This window comes from Poecile atricapillus, chromosome 13 (assembly GCF_030490865.1).
Source record: "Poecile atricapillus isolate bPoeAtr1 chromosome 13, bPoeAtr1.hap1, whole genome shotgun sequence".
NCBI lineage: Eukaryota > Metazoa > Chordata > Aves > Passeriformes > Paridae > Poecile > Poecile atricapillus.
The window spans coordinates 16,239,687-16,258,439 of record NC_081261.1 but is presented as its reverse complement, the minus strand read 5'-3'; the positions used below and the strand labels follow the sequence as shown (position 1 = coordinate 16,258,439).

Genomic DNA, 18,753 nt, shown 5'->3' with positions numbered 1-18,753 from the left:
ATTTTTATCCCTTCCAAAGAGAAAACTACTATGTCCTGACTTTTCAGATACTAACATTTAATCAATTCATTTCATGTTTGTTTTTTTTTCTGAAATCAATGTCTAAAGCATTCCAGCTCGTTGGTAAACTATTCATCTATGTATTTCTTAACGACGCTGATGCGATGTGTTTCCATGAAAGGATTTATAGAACAATAGAAAAACAGTACAATTTGATTTTGAAACATTTCTGACCACTAATCAATATGCAAATGGGAATGATTCAAGTACCTAAACCGTCGTCTTTACAGTCTCCCTCATATGTGATCCCTTCCTATCTCAGATGTCTCTCCTAGACAACAGAACTGCAGAATTTTGCTGCTCTCGATATATCCGAGTTCTACTGTATCCCTCAAATTCTCTATGTAACGAGGATTATAAAAATAAAAATCTCTGAAACAGCAATCATTCAACACTCACAGCTGCGTATAAAATAAAGATCATGAAGAGCAAAAAACATAGCCAACAGCCAGCCAGGACGCTTCAAGAAAGCCGTGCAGACTCACTATTCTAATCCTACCCAAAATGACTGACAAAAAAATCTATTTTCACTCAGAATGGAGAAATTAACTTTGCACATTCATTTTCTTTCAAAATACACCCCGAACTAAACAAAGTTTAACGAGCGGATCTGTTTAAAGCTGTACACGGCTTCCAAGCACAGCCTTTATGAACAAAGCAGTCAAGGACAAAAGCTCCTACACCCGGTGCTCGTGCTTTTTCTCATCTTGCAGAATCAGCAGTTGTCCTCCCACAGAACACTAACCTGCATTCAGTAGTGCCAGCACTTTCCAATTTACTGAACTCAAGTGCTAAAGACAAAACCTCGAAGCTGAAGATGAACCTGTGACCAAGGAAGAACCAAGTGCTTCCTGATCTGCATGGACGGGACATTACCCGTTCCTTAATTCACTCCATCACAGAGACAGGACTGTGCAACTCACAAAAGCAAAAACTTCAATCTCAGGAATCACAGAGAAACAATGAGAAACGCTGCAACGAGCAGAAAGGAGAGCTAAAGTCAAAGCCTGTCAGCTGAACCTGTTACAGAAAAAATTAAAAACCTCCGACACAACATCGAGACCCAGATGACGAGTCCCCACTGAAACCACACAGGGAAGAGCCGGAAAAAGAAAACGAGGTTTTAGTAAAGTTTTAAAACCACAAGAAGCGCACATTTCACAGACCTGCAGTGCAGCAGCATCGGCGGGCGGCTCTCCCACGACGACGTTACTGCTCGGGCTCGGCTTCTCGCAGGAATCGCCGCCCAGAAGCTCCTCCGCCGACAGGACAGGCACCGCCGGCACCGGCGGCGGCGGCCAAGCGGCCTCGGGCACGGCGCGGGCCGGCGGCGGCACGCACAGGTTGTAGGAGTAGGGCAAGGTGCCCTCGCAGAAGTCGGCCGGGAAGGCGGCGCCGGCCAGCGAGAAGCGCTGCGCGCCCAGGCAGCGCAGCACGGCGGGCGGCCCGGCCCGCCGCAGCCGCGCCACCACGGCCAGCGCCACGCTCAGCACCAAGAGCGCCGACAGCAGCGCCAGCGCCAGCACCAGGTAGAACTGCAGCTCGGCCGCCGCCGCCGCCTCGGCGCCCGCCGGCCGCTCGCTCAGCTCCGGCAGCGCCTCCTGCAAGCTCTCGGCCAGCACCACGTGCAGCGTGGCCGTGGCCGACAGCGCCGGCTGCCCGTGGTCCTTCACCACGGCCACCACACGCTGCTTGGCCGCGTCCCGCTCGGACACGGCGCGCGCCGTGCGCACCTCGCCGCTGTGCAGCCCCACGCGGAACAGCGCCGGCTCCGACGCCTGCACCAGCTCGTACGACAGCCACGCGTTGCGCCCCGCGTCCGCGTCCACCGCCACCACCTTGGCCACCAGGTAGCCGGCCTCGGCCGAGCGTGGAACTACCTCGAACGGAGACGACGCCTCTCCCGCCGCCTCTCCCGCCGCCGCCGCTGCCGCCGGCCAGAGCACCCGCGGCGCGTTGTCGTTGCGGTCCAGCACGAAGACGCGCACCGTGGCCGTGGAGCTGCGCGCCGGCGCGCCGCCGTCCTGCGCCCGCACGGCCACCGCGAACTCGCGGCACTGCTCGTAGTCGAAGGAGCGCTGCGCGTACAGCGCGCCGCTCCGCGCCTCCACCGACACCAGCGGCGCCGCGCCCGCCGCGCCCGCGCTGCCGCCCGCCAGCCAGTAGCTCACGCGCCCGTTGGCGCCCGCGTCCGCGTCCCGCGCCTGCACGCGCAGCACCAGCGCGCCCGCCGCGTTGTTCTCCGCCACGTACGCGCTGTACGCCGCCTCCTCGAACACCGGCGCGTTGTCGTTCACGTCCGACACCTCCAGCACCAGCTCCCTGCTGCTCCACAGCGACGGCCTGCCCCGGTCGCTGGCCACCACCGTCACGCGCTGCTCCCACGCCTGCTCGCGGTCCAGCGCGCTCGCCGTCATCACCTTGTAGGAGCCGCCCGACGACGCCACCATCGACAGCGCCGCCTCCCCCGACAGCTCGCACGACACCTGACCGTTCTCCCCAGAATCAGGATCGTGCACATTCAGCAGGGCCACCACGGTGCCGACTGGGGCGTCCTCCGGCACGGGACTCGATAGCAACAAAATGGTGATCTCGGGCGCGTTGTCGTTCTCGTCTGTGATGTCGATTTGCACTTCACAGTGGTCGGTGAGCCCGCCGCCGTCAGTCGCCTCGAGGCCGAAGATGTATTTATTCTTTTCCTCGAAATCGAGAGGACCGGCGGTTTTGATCTCGCCGCTCTCGCTGTCGACAGCAAACAACGCCCTGACGGATTCAGGGACACTGCCAAATGAGTAGGACACTCGCCCGTTGGAGCCCGCGTCCGCATCTGTCGCCGTCACCCGCAGCACCACGGAACCCGCAGGCAGATTCTCCGCCACTCGCGCTTCGTAGATGATTTTGTTAAATACAGGAGGGTTATCATTAGCGTCCGTCACGTTTACTCGAACCTGGACACTCCCAGACCTCGCTGGATCCCCGCCGTCCACCACGGTCAGCACCAACTCAAAAGAACTCTGCTTCTCTCGATCCATCTCTTTCTCCAGCACTAATTCCGGCTGCTTCTTTCCACCAGCCCTCTCTTTCATAAAGAGAGAGAAGAACGGGTTGCTGGATAGATGGTAAGTCAGTAGGGAGTTACTTCCTACGTCGGCGTCGCGAGCCATCTCCAGAGGAAAACGAGAACCTGGAAGTGTCCATTCATCAATCTCGAGGTCCAGGGAAGCTTTGCTGAAGGCAGGGCAGTTGTCATTCACATCCTCAATAGACACCACGATGTGGAAAATGTTCGGCGGGTTCTGCACCAGCGCATCGAAGCTGACAGAACAGGACGCTGACTCGCCGCACATCTCCTCCCGGTCCAGCCTCTCGTTCACATACAGATTGCCGTTCTCCTCATTCACCGTGAAGTATTTCAGCTGCTTCTTGCCGGCAGACGCCACCCGCAGCTTGCGCGCCGGCAGCTCGTCCGCGCTCAGCCCCAGGTCCCGCGCCAGCGGCCCCACGAGCGAGCCTCTGCCCAGCTCCTCGGGGATGGCGTAGCGGAGCCGCTCGCCCGCCGCCCGCCACCACACGCACAGCAGCACCGCGGCCAGCAGCGCTCGCCCGCCGCCCGGCCCGCGCCTCTGCCGCCGCCTCACCGCCATTCTCGCCCGCCGCCGCCGCCGCCGCTCGCCAAGCTCCTGCCTCCTGCCGCTGCCCTGCCTCCCTTCACGCCGCTCTCGCCACACAGCGCACGGGCCAAAGCCGCACCAAACACAGCCCGCTCGGCCCCACAACCACGCCGCTGCTCCCCGATAAGCCACGCAACAAAGCCGCACCACAGCCGCACCACAGCCGCACCAAAGCCGCACCAAAGCCGCCTCTCGCCGCTGCTGCTGCCGCTGCCGCTGCCGCTCTGGCCGGCGCCGGCCGAGCGAGCAGCCTGCGGGGGCAGGACGCTGCGGCGGCGGCGGCGGCGGCTCCAGCGCCGGGAGGCGGCGGCCAACAGCGGCACCCGGAGGCGCCGCCACGCCACTGCAGCCGCCCGATGGCCGCGCTCAACGGGGCCCGCCTTGGGCCGGGCCTCAGCGGCTGCACCGCCTCCGGCCTCTCTCCTCCGCTGCAAACACCAAGCACACAAGCTCCTGCTCATTCCACTACAACCACATTCTATCCACCATGTGATCTTAGGCCATTCTTTTCAGTCACAAAACAATTGCTTTCATTGATACTCAGAAACAATATATTCATGGCTCCTCAATTAATACCAGAATTCAGCTACCATTAATAAAATCGTGACACATTTATAGTAGCAATAAACGATAATATTGGGAATACTTGAAGAGTTTTTCAGCACTGTTGTCCCATGTCTTGAATTGTCCTTCATTATCTGGGATGAAGTAATATGGGATATAGATCAGCCTAAAACAATGTAAGCAAATCCAATGCAGTGATAGCAGAATAACTTTTACTCTTTTGTTTCTTCCTCATTCAAGTTGTTTCCACTCCAAGGCCATTCTATCCCAGATGTGATCTTAGGCCATTTTTTTGAGTCACAAAACAATTATTTTAATTGAACAATCAGTACCAAATGTTCATGGCACACCAGCAAAGAATGGAATTCAGCAGCTCTTAATAAAAACATAGCACTCGTACAGTAACAATAAATGATATAATAGGGAAGACTTCAAGAGATTTTTGCAAATTGTCACATATCATGGTTTGTCCTTCATTATCCAGGATGAATTAATCTGAGATATAGATCAACCTAATGCACTGAAAGCCATTTCTATGCCAAGATAGCACAATAATATTTTTAGTTCTTTCTCACTCATTAAGATTGTTTCATCTACATCACCATATCTTAGCACTTGAAAATGGAAAGCACAAAGCAGTTCTGAGTCCTTCATAGAGCTAACCACTCTTTTCACTCTCCTACATAAACCTTCTTTCAAGGTCAATGAGCTGACACCTCTGCCATGAGCAGGAAGACTTTCTCCTAGGTTTCAAATTTGCAGTCATATCCAAAACTTCTCAGGGCTGTATGTTCCAGTTTCCCACAAACCAAACAGGAAAGATTTCTCCTAATCAAAACCTCCCTTCTCTTAGTGAAAAACACTTCTCTGCTGTCCTATGAACAATGGCCCTGGTAAAAAGAACTCCGTCAATATTTCCTATAAGCTCATTTGTAAATTGGAACAGCACAAAATCCCAAAAGAACACTACCACAAGTCCACAAACAGGGATCTTTTCTCCATGCTACAACACCTAAACTCCTTCCGTCCCTCTGAACAGCTCACATGTTCCAACCCTCAGACCACTTCCATCATCCTTCTCAACACTCCACCATGGCCATTTGGGATACTGGCCAAACATCTGCATGCAGTCTACAGTCTCACAAAAAGATTTGGGAGTGGAGGAAGGACCTGCTCCAACCAGCTGCTGGGCAGAGGACCTGTCATGCAGTGCAGGACACAATTGGAGCAGCAGGTGCCAACTGGCAGCTCATGTCCCATCTAATCACCAACCAAGAACCCAAAGGACTTCTCTGCACACCTCTTCCCTGTCCCCTACTCTCTGTGTAAACTGGGGATTGCCCTAACCCACGTGCAGGACCAGCCACTTGGCCCTCTTCAACTTCAGGATGTTTGCATGGGGCCACTTCTCCAGCCTGTCCCATGCTGGCATCTCTGCCCTTTCGTCAGTCAACTCCACTTGCTGTCAGCTGAAAATTTTCTGAACGTTCACTCAATCCCATTGTCCATGAAGCCACTCAGCAGGACTGGTCCTACTAAGGAAACTTGAGGGACAGCACCAGTTACTGCTTTCCACCTGCACATTGAGCCATTGCCTGTAACTCTCCAACCTGTTCCTCAGCCATTTAACAGCCTCCAGACCATTGTCCAGCAAGTTCCTCTGCGTGATGATGTGGAGTACAGTGCACACGTTCTCCCACTGGCCCCTGCTCTGTCCCAGAAAGTCTTGGCTGGCCTGGGTGGCCGCTCTGCACTTGGACGACTGCAGCAGAGATGATTCTGCATTATTACACCACAAAGTGTTCCTGGCTGAGCACACATGTGCTTAGGAAACCCTTCCTCTTTACACCTCTAAACATCTCAGGTGGGTGAGGGAACTCCACCTGCACTCAGACAATTGGGACACAGGAGACCTTCCACAGGAGATCAGACACGCTGAGCTTCAGCTCATGACAACAAGAAATGCAAGAGTTACAAACACATAGAAATTAACAGAGGCAATAACACTTTGTAGGTCTCCCTTGCTCTACACAAGCAACTCAAAGCACACCCTACTCCATCAGGCACAGCCTTGGGGGATCTATGACATGGGACAAGCAAGGCAATGACCCACTTCTTCTCTGGCCTCACACTCACAGCTCCCCTCTCTTCTTTTCCTTCTCCACCATGCATCTGGAAACTTTAGCTTGTGGCCATCTCCTCCCTGGGCACATTTATCAGGAGATGATAATGCACTACAGCCACAGCCAGAAGGGAGGGACATTTCTCTGCTCACCACCGGTATGAGAAGGAACTGAAGGATTCCAAAGCACACAAAGGATAAACAACCACACTAAAAGATTAGCGGTCATCCAATGGAGAATGGCTCATCAAACCATTGGCTTCCAGGGAATCTCCACCCTGTCCTCATCACATGTTCTGTTCCACACAGATGCAAGGCCTGCTAAAGTCATATTTATCTTTATTTCTGCCAACAGTAACAGAACACAAAGTCACTCTCATATCTCCTGCCTTCCACTCCCAATGAACAAGAGAAGGAGATGGTTACACACCATAGGTCAGTAAAAAGAGATGGGTTATTGATGATTTTAAGTAGGCCCACATACAAGGAAAATCAAGGAAAAACAATGCAGAACAAAACAAAAAATACAGAAAACCACAAAGCTTTAATCATATAAGGCTAGGAAGTACTAGAAGACAACAAGTTGTCAGACATGATAACAGTGAAGTCATTAAGGCCTTTATTTCAGACCCTAAAATTCATCCCTGAGAGCACCTGGAATTCCCCAAGGTCTCAAGCGTGGCTCGAAAGAATTTCACTGCACAGAGGATAGGGGGCTTTGTTTGAAGAATCAATCCTCACCTCAATGACCTTCTTCTACTTCATGGCCGGATCACCTTGCACAAATATGAAACCACCATTTTATACAGCTTCTCTTCAGATTCTTTCTCAAGTTAAATCTTCTGACAACTTACAACAGATTATGGAGTTGCTTCTGCTTCCTTTTCTTCCTATTCCCCACACACAGTTCTTACCTGGGACGCTGAAGTAAAAATGTGCTAAAAAATCACTGCTTCAATTTTCAAACTAGTGACCAGAATTGTAAAAATAAATTGCAGCCATTCTGCAAAGGAGGGCCTGAATGAAAGTGCAATTACAACTCTGAAGAAACTCTAGATCACAATGTTGCAAAGAGAAACAGATGGATAATGGAGGTCACACACAGGAATTGTGGCTCTATATGTACAGTTGCATACAGAGAAAACACCACTTTTGCAAAAAGAATATTTATGAAGTTGTATTTCTTAAATTAAATATTCAGTGTCAAGCTGGGTGGGGCTCTGAAGAAGCTGCTCTGCTGGAAGATGTCCCTGCCCATGGCAGAGGAGTTGGAAGGAGGTGATCTTGATGCTCCTTTTCAACACAAACCATTCTACAGCTCTGTGTTTCTGTGATTCTATGATTACATTCACAGCTTCAAGGTATGGATGACAGACACTCTCAATACAGGATAATTTTATGGTCTGGAGCTTGAAGGATTGGGAGGCGCAATGAGAATAAATTTTACTCCATAACAAAAAAAAAAGCGATAACAAGCAAACAACCAACACAACCAAACCCAACCCAAACCAACCAATCATCCAAAAAAAGTTAATCAAGCCAGCCAAGAATGGAAAAACACCAGCAGAGTATCCATCATGGCCTCACATTTCAGATTGTCTCAACTGTACTACATACACAACACAGGAAACTCGATTGTAACGAATGCACAGGACGCCTCACACAGGAGATCAATACACACACACCAGACACTCATTTCCTTGCATAGGAAGACAAAGAAAAACCTTGGAACTACAACTCTCAGCCTCATCTAACTACTAGAACAAACAGACCTTGACAACATTCATTCATTCATTTGGAACTATATCACAGTGAACTCCAGCACAGGCCCTGTCTCTGCATAGACAGACTTCTTCTCTCTCTCTAAAGAGAACATGAAAGCAAATTTTACATACAGACATCATTAGAAAAAAATTGTGTGCACAGCTTCTCAGATCCCAAGCATCACAAATGAGGTTATGCTGTTCCACACAATTATTGGAACACGTGTAAAATGTTACAGAGGCCATCAATTTTCAGCAGCTCTGGCAAAGACCCAGCCATCCAAGCATCACCTCAAAGCCAACATCACCATTCTTCACCACATCCACTCCTCACAACATGGGTGACCACCACTCTTGATGCAACAGAATATGGAACACAAACTGCGCCATTTGAGTCAAAACCACACAAGATCAAATCATGAGACTCCTCCTGACCCATTTTCATCAGGCCAGCAATAGCCCTGGGCATCAACACAACACATGCCATGTCTCCTCCACTACCTCCTCACACACCACATCCCCAACACTCCCCCATAACCCTTCACAGCTGACATGCTTATCACAGATCTTCAGAATTTACACAGACTCCACCAAAAGGAAACTGGCTCACACAGGATCCACTTACCATGGATAATATTTGACTTCTCACTCAAACCACGGGACATGAAAAAGCATTCCTTACAGAGACAATTTCCAGAAACCTGTCTATGAAAGTCTCTCTCCTTTCACCTTTAAACATGAAAGAACCATCTTCAGATCATCAGAAGAGTGAGACAGAAAGTTTACACCTGCAGGATGGAACAGCTCCCAACACTCTTCTGGGTTATATAACTCACAGCAAAAGATCAATAACGTTGGTTACAGGCTCTGAAGACATTGCTTGCTCTTCCCATACGGCATCTTCCATAAGCACAAAGTGAAGCTTTTCAGTGACACAATTATGATTGGATGCAAATACTTTGGAAGAACCTCCCAGGGTTCTCCACCCACCTGCTACACAGATCTTCTAGACTATTACATTCACAGGGAAAACCCCATGCTGGTTCATGCTGGAGATAGGAATTGGACAGGGAATGGAGGAAAACATTCCCTTCAGGCTTGCAGCAGACATTCATGCACAGCTCACACAACTCCAATTTCCAACCCTTCCCATCATCCATGGCCTTCTTTCACCCACACAGCTTCAAAACACGTGACACTGGAGGCCCAGTTCCCCACACCATTTCTCTTCACACCACCAATTTCACACAGCCATCTTTCCACCTCTGCACTATGGAAGCGACATTTGCCTGCTCACTCAAGTTCTGGGAAGAGACTTCATAGCTCTAAAAGGAAAAGCCGAGCAGTCTTCCAAGAGAGACGGACTCAGTGAATATCTGCACAGGGGGAATTATGCCCACCTTCTCTCTCCTGCTGCAAATTGAATCTCTCCCTTCCCATCCAGCCAATTCTCTTGCCTTGACAAATAATTTAAAGCCAGGGCTCATCCAGCTCAGTTTGACAGAGCTCTACCTTCAAAAACAAGAAAGAAACAAAGCAGTTATGCCATTTCCTCCTGCATTTCCTTCAACACATATATACACACACAGCCTTTTCAAACAGCATCCTTCATCTTCAAAACCGGCACACAGACATCATCAAGGAACACTTTTTGCCCGGCCATATCCCCTGTTGAGGACAAAGATCAAAGCATGGATGATGCAAAGACTTTTCCTGATGACCTCTACTATGAATGGTGGAGAATCATAAAGTCTGAGAACAAAGTGCAGAGAAGTTCCACGCAAAGCCATCAGCAATTTGATCAAGACACATTCAACCTATTCCAGCACAAGTCGTGAGGGGACGACACATGAGCCTCATAAAAAGTCGCATTTCTTCATAACGAGATGCATCACGAGTTGTAACAGCACCAATGATTCTCCACAGCACATGTGACAGAGCGGAAAACAACTCCAACCTGAGAAACACCCAAACTCACGACCGAACGAACAGCCTGCCAGCAGCAGCCTTCTCCCTCCTTCCTTCTCCACTAACTGCAAGGCTGACCACAGACCCCATGTCCAAACAACGACACCAACGGGCACCAGCCATAAGAAAGTCACCGAGGGAAACTCGACCTCGCTTGGAAGCAAAATCTCCAAGGCAAGGCAGAGAAGAGGGTGGGGAAAGGACACGGGAGCATCAGGAGGAAGCATGAGTGTCGGAGAAAACGTGCCCAGAGCAACTCACCGAGGGAGCGGCGGGATCGGCGGGCAGGGCGGCGGCAGGGTCCTCGTCGCCGAGCAGCGGCGCGGGCTCGTCGGGCAGAGGCCGCGCCGGGAGGGTGTCGCAGCAGCTGGCGGCCGAGAAGCGCAGCTGGCTCTTGCGCGAGTCGGCCGTGAGCGACACGTCGTGCGAGTAGGACTGCAGGAAGGCGCGCACGCCGTCGATGCCCACGAAGTGCGACACGGGCACGCCGCGCAAGGCGCCGCTCTGAGCCGGCAGCAGGTGCTGGCGGCGCCAGCGGCGCAGGCGCAGCGCCAGCAGCAGCAGCAGGAAGGCGAGGAAGAGGCACGACACGGCGGCCACGGCCAGCACGAGCCAGCGCGTCAGGCTGCCGGCCGGCTCGCCCGGCGCCGCCGCCTCGGCCGCGCTGCCCAGCTCGGCCAGCAGCTCGGCCACGCTCTCGGCCAGCAGCACGCTCAGCGTGGCCGTGGCCGACAGCGCCGGCCGCCCGTGGTCCTTCACCAGCACCACCAGGCTCTGGCGCGCCGCGTCGCGGGCCAGCGGCGAGCGCGCCGTGCGCACCTCGCCGCTGTGCAGCCCCACGCGGAACAGCCCCGGCTCCGTCGCCTTGGCCAGCTCGTACGACAGCCACGCGTTCTGCCCCGCGTCCGCGTCCACCGCCACCACCTTGGCCACCAGCGCGCCGGGCTCCGACCAGCGCGGCGCCAGCTCCACGCCCGACCACGCGCCGCCCGAGCCCGCCGCCCGAGACAGCGGCGGGTACAGCACCTGCGGCGCGTTGTCGTTCTCGTCCACGATCACCAGCACCACCGACACGTTGCTGCTCAGCGCCGGCGCGCCGCCGTCCTCCGCACGCACCCACAGCCGCAGCTCGCGCACCTCCTCGTAGTCCAAGGAGCGCAGCGCGTACAGCGCGCCCGTCTCCGCCTGCACCGACACGTACGACGACAGCGCCGCGCCCCGCACCCGCCCCTCCGCCAGCCGGTACCGCACGCGCGCGTTCTGCCCCCAGTCCGCGTCCGTGGCGCGCACCGTCAGCACCAGCGCGCCCGCCGCGTTGTTCTCCCACACACGCGCGCTGTAGCGCTCCTCCGCGAACACCGGCGCGTTGTCGTTCACGTCCAGCACCCGCAGCGCCAGCACCGCGCTGCTCTGCAGCGACGGCGACCCGCCGTCGGCCGCCCGCACCGTCACGTTGTACTCCGACACCTGCTCCCGGTCCAGCTCTCTCGCTGTCACTACACGGTAGTAATCCTTATGGGATTTCTCCAGCCGGAACGGGACACCCCTGTCAAGCGTGCAGCGCACCTCGCCGTTGGCTCCTGAGTCTCGGTCCTCCACGTGCAGTAGGGCAACCACGGTCCCCGATGGCGCATCCTCTGAGATCTCACTCAGCGCCGACGATACGGTGAGTTCGGGTGCGTTGTCGTTGACGTCTGTTACAGTTACCGTAAGTTTTGCCGTGTCGAAAAGGCCTCCGCCATCATGTGCCTGCAACTCCAGTTCGTAGGAGTCGCCTTCCTCGTGGTCCAGGCTACGCAATAGCGTGATGGCGCCTGTGTTAACGTCCAGATGGAATACCTTCGTGACTTTTTCTGTTATTTTCTTCAATGAGTATTTCACATATCCATTCGCACCCTCGTCGGCGTCCGTGGCCGTGACGGTGACGAGGACAGAGCCCACGGGCACGTCCTCGGGCACACGCACCGTGTACTCCGCCTGACTGAACACGGGCGCGTTGTCGTTCGCGTCCACCACGGTCACACGGATCCGAGCCGTGCCCGTCCGTGCCGGATCGCCGCCGTCCATCGCCCTCAGCACCAGCTCGTGAAACGCCGCCTCCTCCCGGTCCAGCGCCTTGGCCAGCACCAGCTCGGGACGCTGATCGCCGCCGGGGCCCGCCTGCACGGCCAGCGAGAAGTGCTCGTCACCGCTCAGCTCGTAGCTCTGCACGGAATTCCGGCCCCAGTCCGGGTCATGAGCATCTGGCAGGGGAAACCGCGACCCCGGGGCTGTCGTCTCGCTCATTCTGAGCTCTATTTCTGCCTCTTGGAAACTGGGCGCATTATCGTTTATGTCCTTGATTTCTACTTCTATATCATAAACCTTCATTTCCCCCTCCACGATCAGCTCACAGCGCAGCACGCATTGCTGCACACTCTCGCACAGCTGCTCTCTGTCGATCCTCTCCGCCGTCACTAAATGGCCCGTCTTCCCTTGAACAGTGAAATACTGCGTCCGACCTCTTTCTATAATGCGTGCACCGCGATCTCTGAGTTCCGGCAGCTGCAGCCCCAGGTCCTTGGCCACGTCGCCCACGAACGAGCCCTTGGGCAGCTCCTCGGGCACCGAGTAGCGCAGCTGCCCCCACGCCGCCTCCCACGCCGCCAGCAGGACGGCCCAGAGCACAGCTCGCTGCCGCCGGCCCCAGCGCCTCCCCGCCCAGCTCATCTCCGACAACTTAGCTCCCCGCTGCCGCTGCTGCTCAGCTCCCAGCGCTTGCTGACCTTTCCCACCGGCCTCTCCGCTCCCGGGCCCTGCCCCAGCCTCCGCCGCCTCTCCGCCGCACGGATCCGCACCGGCAGCACGATCGCACACCGCCGCCCGGCCTGCCCACCCACCAATCCAGCGATCCAGCGATCCAGCCTGGCCGCAGCGGGCGGGGCTGCCGCCAGCGCTCCGATCCTCCTCTCGCTCCTCTCGGTCAACAGCGGCGCCCGCAGCCTCCTCCCGGCACTGCAGCCACCGAGCGCTGCCCGCCCTGCCTGCCTACAAACAGGGACCACTCGCCACCCACACGCCGCTTTCCGTCCCGCCACGATCTCCTGCCTCCGCTTTTCTCCAGCCCATCTCGCCTTTGATCCTCCAGGGCATCACGATCGGGAGGAAGCCACAGATATTCCGTGAGCGCGGTTCTTTAACCGCACGGGACACTAGCACTGAATAATGTATTTATCCGTAAATTAAAACACATTTTACATATTCCGTTTTGCAGCTTATTGTTAGCCTTATGCTTTTTGTTCAAAAGCATCTTCAACAACAGGCTCTCAGAGGGAAAACGGGAGGATTCCATATCGCGAAAAAACACAATTATCAGGTTCGTTAACACAAACCGGACGAGAGCAATTGCATGCGTCTTTAAGTCAGGGACCTAACTGTCACCGGGCTGAATTTCAGTTACAAAAAAGATTCAGCTAAAACTCTCAAAGGGAATTTCTGGACTTCAGGTAATTTTTACCCCTTCCAAAGAGAAAACTACTATGTCCTGACTTTTCAGATACTAACATTTAATGAATTCATTTCATGGTTGTTTTTTTTTTTTTTTTTTCTGAAATCAATGTCTAAAGCATTCCAGCTCGTTGGTAAACTATTCATCTATGTATTTCTTAACGACGCTGATGCGATGTGTTTCCATGAAAGGATTTATAGAACAATAGAAAAACAGTACAATTGTGATTTTGAAACATTTCTGACCACTAATCAATATGCAAATGGGAATGATTCAAGTACTTAAACCGTCGTCTTTACTGTCTCCCTCATATGTGATCCCTCCCTATCTCAGATGTCTCTCCTAGACAACAGAACTGCAGAATTTTGCTGCTCTCGATATATCCGAGTTCTACTGTATCCCTCAAATTCTCTATGTAACGAGGATTAAAAAAATAAAAATCTGTGAAACAGCAATCATTCAACACTCACTGCGTATAAAATAAAGATCGTGAAGAGCAAAAAACATAGCCAACAGCCAGCCAGGACGCTTCAAGAAAGCCGTGCAGACTCACTATTCTAATCTTACCCAAAATGACTGACAAAAAATCTATTTTCACTCAGAATGGAGAAATTAACTTTGCACATTCATTTTCTTTCAAAATACACCCGGAACTAAACAAAGTTTAACGAACGGATCTGTTTAAAGCTGTACACGGGTTCCAAGCACAGCCTTTATGAACAAAGCAGTCAAGGACAAAAGCTCCTACACCCGGTGCCCGTGCTTTTTCTCATCTTGCAGAATCAGCAGTTGTCCTCCCACAGAACACTAACCTGCATTCAGTAGTGCCAGCACTTTCCAATTTACTGAACTCAAGTGCTAAAGACAAAACCTCGAAGCTGAAGATGAACCTGTGACCAAGAAAGAACCAAGTGCTTCCTGATCTGCATGGACGGGACATTACCCGTTCCTTAATTCACTCCATCACAGAGACAGGACTGTGCAACTCACAAAAGCAAAAACTTCAATCTCAGGAATCACAGAGAAACAATGAGAAACGCTGCTACGAGCAGAAAGGAGAGCTAAAGTCAAAGCCTGTCAGCTGAATCTGTTACAGGAAAAATTAAAAACCTCCGACACTACATCGAGACCCAGATGACGAGTCCCCACTGACACCACACAGGGAAGAGCCGGAAAAAGAAAACGAGGTTTTAGTAAAGTTTTAAAACCACAAGAAGCGCACATTTCACAGACCTGCAGTGCAGCAGCATCGGCGGGCGGCTCTCCCACGACGACGTTACTGCTCGGGCTCGGCTTCTCGCAGGAATCGCCGCCCAGAAGATCCTCCGCCGACAGGACGGGCACCGCCTGCACCGGCGGCACCGGCGGCGGCCAAGCGGCCTCGGGCACGGCGCGGGCCGGCGGCGGCACGCACAGGTTGTAGGAGTAGGGCAAGGTGCCCTCGCAGAAGTCGGCCGGGAAGGCGGCGCCGGCCAGCGAGAGGCGCTGCGCGCCCAGGCAGCGCAGCACGGCGGGCGGCCCGGCCCAGCGTAGCCGCGCCACCACGGCCAGCGCCACGCTCAGCACCAAGAGCGCCGACAGCAGCGCCAGCGCCAGCACCAGGTAGAACTGCAGCTCGGCCGCCGCCGCCGCCTCGGCGCCCGCCGGCCGCTCGCTCAGCTCCGGCAGCGCCTCCTGCAAGCTCTCGGCCAGCACCACGTGCAGCGTGGCCGTGGCCGACAGCGCCGGCTGCCCGTGGTCCTTCACCACGGCCACCACACGCTGCTTGGCCGCGTCCCGCTCGGACACGGCCCGCGCCGTGCGCACCTCGCCGCTGTGCAGCCCCACGCGGAACAGCGCCGGCTCCGACGCCTGCACCAGCTCGTACGACAGCCACGCGTTGCGCCCCGCGTCCGCGTCCACCGCCACCACCTTGGCCACCAGGTAGCCGGCCTCGGCCGACCGCGGAACCACCTCGAACGGAGACGACGCCTCTCCCGCCGCCTCTCCCGCCGCCGCTGCCGCCGGCCAGAGCACCCGCGGCGCGTTGTCGTTGCGGTCCAGCACGAAGACGCGCACCGTGGCCGTGGAGCTGCGCGCCGGCGAGCCGCCGTCCTGCGCCCGCACGGCCACCGCGAACTCGCGGCACTGCTCGTAGTCGAAGGAGCGCTGCGCGTACAGCGCGCCGCTCCGCGCCTCCACCGACACCAGCGGCGCCGCGCCCGCCGCGCCCGCGCTGCCGCCCGCCAGCCAGTAGCTCACGCGCCCGTTGGCGCCCGCGTCCGCGTCCCGCGCCTGCACGCGCAGCACCAGCGCGCCCGCCGCGTTGTTCTCCGCCACGTACGCGCTGTACGCCGCCTCCTCGAACACCGGCGCGTTGTCGTTCACGTCCGACACCTCCAGCACCAGCTCCCTGCTGCTCCACAGCGACGGCCTGCCCCGGTCCCGGGCCACCACCGTCACGCGCTGCTCCCACGCCTGCTCGCGGTCCAGCGCGCTCGCCGTCACCACCTTGTACGAGCCGCCCGACGACGCCACCATCGACAGCGCCGCCTCCCCCGACAGCTCGCACGACACCTGACCGTTCTCGCCGGAGTCTCTGTCCCGCACTTTCAGCACGGCCACCACGGTTCCGACCGGTGCGTCCTCGGGCACGGGACTGGACAGGGATAGAATGGTGATCTCGGGCGCGTTGTCATTCTCGTCTGTGATGTCTATTTGCACTTCGCAGTGGGTGCTGAGCCCGCCCCCGTCTCTCGCCTCCACACCGAAAATATATTTTTTGGTCTCCTCGAAATCGAGGAGACCCGCTGTCAGAACCTCCCCTCTCTCACCGTCAATAGTGAACAACGCCCTGACAGCGTCTGGGACGCTGCCAAAAGAGTAGGACACTCGCCCGTTCGAACCTACATCTGCATCTGTTGCCCGTACTTGCAGCACCACCGACCCCACAGGTACATTCTCCGCCACTCGCGCCTCGTAGACTCTTTTGCTGAACACGGGTGAGTTGTCGTTGGCATCTGTCACATTGATACGAACCTGGACAGTCCCGGATCTTATGGGATCGCCACCATCCACTGCCATAAGGACCAACTCAAAGGAGCTCTGCTTCTCCCTGTCCAATGCTCTCTCCAGCACCAATTCCGGTTGCTTCCTTCCACCGGGGTTCTCATTTAAGGCCAAACTGAAGAACGGATTGCTGGTGAGCTGGTAAGTCAGCAGCGAATTGCTTCCTTCGTCTGCATCTCGCGCCATCTCCAGAGGAAAACGAGCACCGGGAAGTGTCCACTCATCGATCTCCAGGTCCACAGCAGCCTTGCTGAAAGCAGGGGAGTTGTCATTCACGTCCTCGATGGACACCTCCACATCGAAAACGTTCAGGGGATTGTGAACTAGAGCCTCAAATGCAACAGAACAAGTCGGCGACTCTCCGCACATCTCCTCCCGGTCCAGCCTCTCGTTCACGTACATGTTGCCGTTCTCCTCATTCACCGTGAAGTATTGCTTCTCCTCGCTCAGCCGCAGCTTGCGCGCCGGCAGCTCGTCCGCGCTCAGCCCCAGGTCCCGCGCCAGCGGCCCCACGAGCGAGCCTCTGCCCAGCTCCTCGGGGATGGCGTAGCGGAGCCGCTCGCCCGCCGCCCGCCACCACACGCACAGCAGCACCGCGGCCAGCAGCGCTCGCCCGCCGCCCGGCCCGCGCCTCTGCCGCCGCCTCACCGCCATTCTCGCCCGCCGCCGCCGCCGCCGCTCGCCAAGCTCCTGCCTCCTGCCGCTGCCCTGCCTCCCTTCACGCCGCTCTCGCCACACAGCGCACGGGCCAAAGCCGCACCAAACACAGCCCGCTCGGCCCCACAACCACGCCGCTGCTCCCCGACAAGCCACGCAACAAAGCCGCACCAAAGCCGCCTCTCGCCGCTGCTGCTGCCGCTGCCGCTGCCGCTCTGGCCGGCGCCGGCCGAGCGAGCAGCCTGCGGGGGCAGGACGCTGCGGCGGCGGCGGCGGCGGCTCCAGCGCCGGGAGGCGGCGGCCAACAGCGGCACCCGGAGGCGCCGCCACGCCACTGCAGCCGCCCGATGGCCGCGCTCAACGGGGCCCGCCTTGGGCCGGGCCTCAGCGGCTGCACCGCCTCCGGCCTCGCTCCTCCGCTGCAAACACCAAGCACACAAGCTCCTGCTCCATTCCACTACAACCCCATTCTATCCATGATGTCATCTTAGGCCATTCTTTTCAGTCGCAAAACAATTGCTTTCATTGAACACTCAGTACCAAATATTCGTGGCTCATCAGTTAATAGCGGAATTCAGCTGCCCTTAATAAAATCGTGACACATTTATGGTAGCAATAAAAAATAATATGGGGACTACTTGAAGAGGTTTTCTGCACCATTCTCCCATATCTTGAATTGTTCTTTCATGACTTGGGATGAAGTAATATGGGATATAGATCAGCGTAAAACTATGTAAGCAACCCCTATGCAGTGACAGCAGAATAACATTTAGTCCTTTGTTTCTGACTCATTCAAGTTGTTTCCACTCCAAGGCCATTCTATCCCAGATGTGATCTTAGGCCATTGTTCTCAGTTGCAAAACTATTGTTTTGATTGAACACTCAGTAGTAAAATAGTCATGGCACAGCAGTAAAGAATGGAATTCAGCGGCTGTTCATAAAAACATAATTCACCTACAACAGAAATAAATTATATAATAGGGAAGACTTCAAAAGATTTTTGCAAATTGTCACATATCCTGGTTTGTCCTTCATTACCCGGGATGAATTAATCTGAGATATAGATCATCCTAAAGCACTGTAAGCCATTTCTATGCAAAGATACCAGAATAATATTTTTAGTTCTTTTTGACTCATTAAGATTCTTTCATCTACATGTCCATATCCAAGCACTTGACAATGGAATGTGCAAAGTAATTCTGAGTCCTTCATAGAGCTAACCACTCTTTTCACTTTCCTACATAAACCTTCTTTCAAGGTCAATGAACTGACATCTCTGCCATGAGCAGGAACTCTTTCTCCTAAGCTTGAAACTTGCAGACATACCCAAAACTTCTCTGGGCTGTATGTTCCAGTTTCTTACTAACCACAGTGTAAATTTTCTCATAATCTAAACCTCCCTTCTCTTACTTA

The 18,753-nt window shown here is 54.9% G+C and overlaps 3 protein-coding genes across 3 annotated transcripts in view; all 3 read right to left on the bottom strand.

Annotated features, from left to right (window-relative positions):
* Positions 1-13,266, bottom strand: part of LOC131584263 (uncharacterized) — a 49,828-nt gene extending 36,562 nt beyond the window's left edge. Inside the window, exon 1 of the mRNA XM_058849171.1 lies at positions 12,513-13,266. Coding sequence (XP_058705154.1) covers positions 12,513-12,857 — 345 coding nt within the window. The 5' untranslated portion in view covers positions 12,858-13,266. The remainder of the gene's footprint in view (positions 1-12,512) is intronic.
* LOC131583950 (protocadherin gamma-B5-like) lies at positions 456-3,845 on the bottom strand. The gene is made up of 2 exons (XM_058848594.1): positions 1,227-3,845; positions 456-461 (listed from the first exon to the last, which is right to left on the bottom strand). Exons 1-2 carry the CDS (start codon positions 3,702-3,704, stop codon positions 456-458), a joined length of 2,484 nt encoding a protein of 827 aa, XP_058704577.1. The 5' UTR covers positions 3,705-3,845.
* On the bottom strand, positions 13,111-17,680 carry LOC131584262 (protocadherin gamma-B5-like). Its single transcript, XM_058849170.1, has 2 exons — positions 14,858-17,680; positions 13,111-13,321 (listed from the first exon to the last, which is right to left on the bottom strand). The coding sequence occupies exons 1-2, from the start codon at positions 17,335-17,337 to the stop codon at positions 13,111-13,113; spliced, it is 2,691 nt and encodes an 896-aa protein (XP_058705153.1). The 5' UTR covers positions 17,338-17,680.
* Between the last annotated feature and the right edge of the window lie 1,073 nt (positions 17,681-18,753).

What these genes read in the sequence shown, in the direction of transcription:
- LOC131584262 (XM_058849170.1), bottom strand. Translation starts at nt 17,337, where the DNA reads ATGGCGGTGAGGCGGCGGCAGAGGCGCGGGCCGGGCGGCGGGCGAGCG. An exon ending in GCACTGCAGGTCTGTGAAAT is followed by an intron (nt 13,322 to 14,857) that starts GTGCGCTTCTTG and finishes GTGCGGTTAAAG; the next exon opens with AACCGCGCTCACGGAATATC.
- LOC131583950 (XM_058848594.1), bottom strand. Translation starts at nt 3,704, where the DNA reads ATGGCGGTGAGGCGGCGGCAGAGGCGCGGGCCGGGCGGCGGGCGAGCG.